The 5,653-nt window shown below is 36.6% G+C and overlaps 1 protein-coding gene and 1 pseudogene across 1 annotated transcript in view; one reads left to right on the forward strand and one right to left on the reverse strand.

Moving 5' to 3' along the window:
* ACAD11 (acyl-CoA dehydrogenase family member 11) overlaps positions 1-5,653 on the reverse strand; it is an 82,484-nt gene that overhangs the window by 39,510 nt on the left and 37,321 nt on the right. The window contains exons 12-13 of the mRNA XM_023513069.1: positions 2,646-2,753; positions 723-821 (exon numbers count right to left, since the gene is read on the reverse strand). Of these exons, the coding sequence (XP_023368837.1) occupies positions 723-821; positions 2,646-2,753 (207 nt within the window). The remainder of the gene's footprint in view (positions 1-722; positions 822-2,645; positions 2,754-5,653) is intronic.
* LOC111725155 lies at positions 2,767-4,404 on the forward strand (annotated as a pseudogene).

Consider the following 5,653-nt stretch of genomic DNA (forward strand, 5'->3'; position numbering starts at 1 on the left):
GTCATTGGTGTTTGGCGGGTCCGGGCTGGGGATTCGAACCCGCCACCTTAGTTGTACGTGGCTGGCGCCTTAGCCGGTTGAGCTATAGGCGCCGAGCCTTAAGCGATTCTCTTGCCTCAGCCTCCCAAGTAGCTGGGACTATAGGTGACCACCACAATGCCTGGCTATTTTTTGGTTGTAGTTGTCATTGTTGTTTGGCAGACCTGGGCTGGATTCAAATCCACCAGCTCCGGTGTATGTGGCTGGTGTCCTAGCCGCTTGAGCTACAGGCATTGAGCCAAAATGTCATATTTTTTATTTAAACATTTATATTTTTAAGTAATGAAAATACATATCACAATAAATTATTTTTAATAACATACACAGCTTATCTTTATAGAACTGTATGTAAATTGTTTTAAATCATGAAATATGCCTCTATTAAAATTAGATTTTTTAATAGAAATTGTATTGGTCAAAAATAGCATGTACCAACTTATTTTATCTTCAAATTATTAAAAAAAAGATGTTTTCTGTTTTAAAATAAACTTCATTTAATCAAGACATGTTATTTTAAAATTTCTTTTCCTTTTTATGATTTCTAAATTTGAAAATGCTTAAAAAGGAAGAATTTAAAGAATTATGATGATGACTACTAACTAAGTATCATAGCATTATTCTGCATAGCATCTGGCACACAGGGGCAATCTGTTAAGTACAAAAACTTCAGGCTGAACACTCACCACTGCTCCACCATTTCTTGCCATTAACTATATAACTGTCTCCATCCCGTTGGATGCTGCATTCAATATTTGTGGCATCACTTGAAGCTACATCAGGTTCTATAAATAAACAAATGGTGGATTTGCAGATATCATCAGTTTGCAAAGAGGCTTAGATAAGGGAACGGAAATTTGTTAAGGACACAGGCATTCTTGTCTCTCTCATCTTCCTGTCCTTCCGCATTCCACTCTGATTCTCCTACTGGACACTGTAGGCATTTGATATATGTGCATGAGAAGAATGAATGAATGAAGTATATTGAACACTGGGGATCAGTATTCTGAATTGTGATTTTGGCTATCTCATCAATACGTGACTTAAGATACAATTTATTCAGCCTTTTCTCTCGCCATCAAAAACAGATAAAAATACAATTTTCTGCTTCTCACAACAGAAATCTATGCTAGATATCTGCAAGCCACACTTCCCCCACCATACATTTTACCATTTTAAACAATTTCTGTTTTCTTTTTTTAAAGCTAGTCTAATTTCACAATGAGGAGTTACACACCTATATTAAACAATATCTAACTGCGCTATGCAAATTCCACCAGGAATGCTTTCACCAATTTCTATGCGTCTCATTCTTAAAGACTGCTCAATACGTGATGTCTTCAGAAAGTTTTCCACAGGACCTCCTAAAACACTTGCTTGACTGCATGGCGCTTCACAGCTGGCTGGCCCTTAATCATAGCAATCTGCAACTGCTAATGTGCTGCTCTTTAACTTCAGAGGGGCCTGCGGGTAATCCTTGTGTTCTATTTCTAAGACTTGAGACTCAGTTTTTGAGAAAGGGAACTGTGTGTGTGTACTACTTATTTGTAATCCCTAAATAGTACTTTGTAGATGAAAGAATCATAACTATAAGTGTTCAAGAAATGCCTCTTACTGATCTAAACGGAGACCAGTCCTGCTACCACAGTAGTCCTCTTCCCTTATCTGAGGTTTCAGTACCGGCATTATGAAAATATTAAATGAAAAATTCCTGAAATAAACAATTCATATTTTTCAAATTGTGTGCCACTTGGACTACTGTTGTAATTTTTTCAACATTAGGTATTAATGTTAATCCCTTACTGTGCCTAATTTATAAATTAAACTTTATCTTAGATATGTATATTTAGGAAAAAAAACATAGTATACGTAGGTACTATCCCTGTTTTCCTGCATCCAGTGGGGGTCTTGGAATGTATCCCCTGCAGATAAGGAGGGACTACTGTATAAATATATACAATGTTACAGAAAACAATAAAAGTTGGCCATTGTTGAAAGGATTCCAAAATTATGGCTAAATAAAATTCAGTTTAATTCTAAACTCATTCATGAAACAATGATTTTCTTTTTTGAAGAATTGTCAAGTATTGCTTCCTATGTATAAACGGTACCAAATTTGTTTTCACTTAACATGGTTTTTATTTTCCCACACGGTTATAATTTGAGCCGTATGTCCACCACTGGTGAAAGTTCTATTTTTCTGGATTTATAGAAGAGTGGAGTATTATATTATATACTCAAGTATTTCATACACAAATTATCACAAAGATTAACATTTCCTACCAAAAGACAAAAAGGATCTTAATATCCATAGGTGGCAATTTTAGGAATGGAAGTCAAAAGATTATAAAACTAGCTTTACTCTGCTGCTAACGCCAAAGCAGCATACCAGAAAACATTCCCTGGTGTTCTCCCAAAGGGGAGGAAACATTTATTCTGCACATTTAAAAATGTCAAAATTTAAAATCAGGCTCAAAACAAACGTTCGCCTCTTTAGCCACAGGCAAATTTGTCAGGAGCACAGAGCCACAACCCATGCTTCTTAAACTCATCCGTAATAACTCCAGGCCGACTGTCTGCACAAGGGGAGAATGGTGCTCTGCCTTTACCTGTCATGCAGAAGCAGGAGGCAATGTTCCCTTGAAGAAGAGGCTCAAGCCACTGCTGCTTCTGTTCCTCACTTCCATATAGGTGCAGCACCTCCATGTTCCCTGTGTCTATGAGGAAGAAAAAGCATTTGTTTTGCATTTGAAAATCTACCAGTATGAAACCTGGAATTTTATGTAGATGATATAGACGTGCATCTTTTAAAGCAAATGTTTGCTAACAAAAATATTTTGAAGCCTATAGTGAATAGAATTTACAAGGATGGCTATGTCATAAATAGTTACAGGTACATGGCTTCTGGCACACATCCAACTTATTCTGAATCACAGATTCTTGTCCAGTTCACCCCAACGAAGCACGGGTCTAATGGGATCTAACGCAACTAGGACTGAAGAAAATAATTTACTGATCTAAACTTAGTGCTCTACTGCACTATGCCCTGCCAGGACAATTAACACTGCCTATCTTACTGACGCTCTGGCCCTTAAGTCTATTCAAACACATACTGTGCTTTCTAACTCCTACATGTTTGCCTGGGCCAGGACTTCTGTCAAGTGAAACTCTACCTGTTGGTAAGAAATTTCTTCTTAGGAGCCACTTCCTCTGTAAAGAATCTTTGATTACCCAGTCAGAAATACCTCCTTCTTCTGAAATCATATGGCAATTATTGTCCTTTTATCTTTAACAGTGCTCTGACTTTTGTATACCCCATGCCAGATAGAAAAGTACTAGATAATCTCTCACGGATGTTAAAGACAGAATCCCTGCCTTGGAGAGAAAACTGCAATAAATAACTAAAAAAAAACCTCTCGCACCCTGGAGGGTACTGTTTAGTACATGATACATTGTAGTGTCACGCTCAGCTAAAAAGAATGCTTACTGCCTGCCATGGAACAAAATGCTCTAGAGTCTTCCTCTGGTTTTCATTCCTGTTAAATTTCTAAAAATACTGCCTAAAACCATTCCCTCGAATGCCAATTACACAGACGATTTTGAGGAAAAAATTTCAATTTCACATTGCCTTTAAGGATAGTTACTGAAATACCTATGAAAATTGAGTTAAGTCTCAGTCTCTCCAGGTATGTCTGTACTCTGTTCAGACACTCCTAACAGAGCCAAGGTCATATCAGGATGCATAAAATTCCTTGAAGATTAACACAAACTTAACATTCTTTCTGAGTGAGGAAAAAATAAGTCCTGAGTTACATAATTAATGAAGCTTACTGTTCTTTTCTGTTTTAAATTCAGTGTTACTTCTTATAGTTGGAATACAATTTTTTCAAAAATTATCAGTTTCTTCTGAGAAGCTCACAAAGTTATCATTTATGGGTTGGGAAAAAAAATAGGTATTCTCTTGAAGTTCAGTGGTTCGGGGCCAGAGGTAGCTCTTACTGTCACCAGGCACAGGCAGCAGCTTGGTTGGAGGCGAGTAGGCTACAGTATTCACCCATAGTTATGGTGAGTTTACCTCTCAATCCCAAACCTTTCCTCAGTGGACTGAGGCGTGGGAAACGGAGTACAAGGGCTGCCTGGTATCTGTAGAGGGCTGTATGAAACTTCAGCTTGCAAATACAGAAGGATATGTAGATGGGGTATTGTCTGTATGTCTGGGTGAAGTTTTCATAGGTGTATAATGATGTCCTTTATATCAGGGGTATTGAAGAAGAGGAAGAAAATGGGGAAATGAGAGAACTGCACCTTTTCCAGTGTTTGAAAACTATGTATATTTCTAGACAATAAAGGTTTGTTTGTTAAAAAAATAAAACCTAGATAAATTACATCTGCAATTTTTTTCCCCATTAGAAAAGCAGTCCACCTGCTGGTAATCTCAGCACTTTGGGAGGCTGAGGTGGGATGATTGCTTGAGTGTAGGAATTCAAGGCTGTGGTGAGTTATGATGATGCCACTACACTGCAGCCTAGGTGACAGAGCAAGACCCTGTCTCTTAAAAAAAAAAAAAAGTCAATCCAAAGGTCCAAAAATTTTATAGTAATAGCTTTAGGATTCATATGTTTCCCACAAACTTCTATAACTATTTGGGAAATGATTTGGGTAGCTTAAGTAGAAATTCATCTTTTATCTGTAAGAAACATCCCAAAGTATTTAATCAGCATCAATTATATTTCCTTCTTTAATTGCTTTACAAATGCTCCAAAACACAGTGCTCAAGGCCTTCATGAAGATATCTCCACCACGAAGAGAAAACTCCTGGCTTCCTATTTATAGTTTTACATATCCTGTTTTGCTTAGGAGAGTTGCTGATCATCCCTTAGTTTAAGAAAACATATTTCTCTGTTCAATTTAAAAAGTTCAGCAATTTGGTTATATAATTTAGGCAGTACATCTGACAGATTCATGAAATCTTAATATTAGAGAAAAATCTATGACTATTTCATGAAAAGTTCATAGGTCAAATGAAAAAACAGTGAAGAGCCACTTCCGCAAAAGCAGTCTTCAGTAGAATTATTTTTCATATTAGGACCCCTTAGTGCATCATGAAATCAATTTGATGGAATATAGCTAGCATTCTCTACAACATGAAACAGAACAAAATAGAATATATTGGATTAGATTCAATGGAAATATCTGAATGCACTGCATATAGTAAGAAATGGGTTTGTGAAACTTTTGTTTTGGTAATACACATCTGTCTATCCATCCATCTTGAACACACATATACAACTACCCATACATAGTACTGGGTCACAATATAAAATATATTTTTTAGTATGTAGCAATCAAAAATGTTTTAAACTAAAAGACTGCAAGTTTAGTTCCCGTTCCACAAAATCATGCTATCTATGCAGAATGATGTAATAGACTCACACAATTGAGATGAAATCTTTAGAAACTCTGTGAATGAACTGCTTTACTTTTAAAATAACCTCATAATTGGGTTACAATGTAGTACAATAGTGATTTAATACATCAGTGTTTAGATGGAAAACCATGTCAGGGACCAGTTCAGCAACTCTCAGAAGTCTACGAACTGTCTTAACCTTTTCCAATC

The sequence above is a fragment of the Otolemur garnettii genome, unplaced genomic scaffold (assembly GCF_000181295.1).
Source record: "Otolemur garnettii isolate 467f Iridium unplaced genomic scaffold, OtoGar3 scaffold00032, whole genome shotgun sequence".
NCBI lineage: Eukaryota > Metazoa > Chordata > Mammalia > Primates > Galagidae > Otolemur > Otolemur garnettii.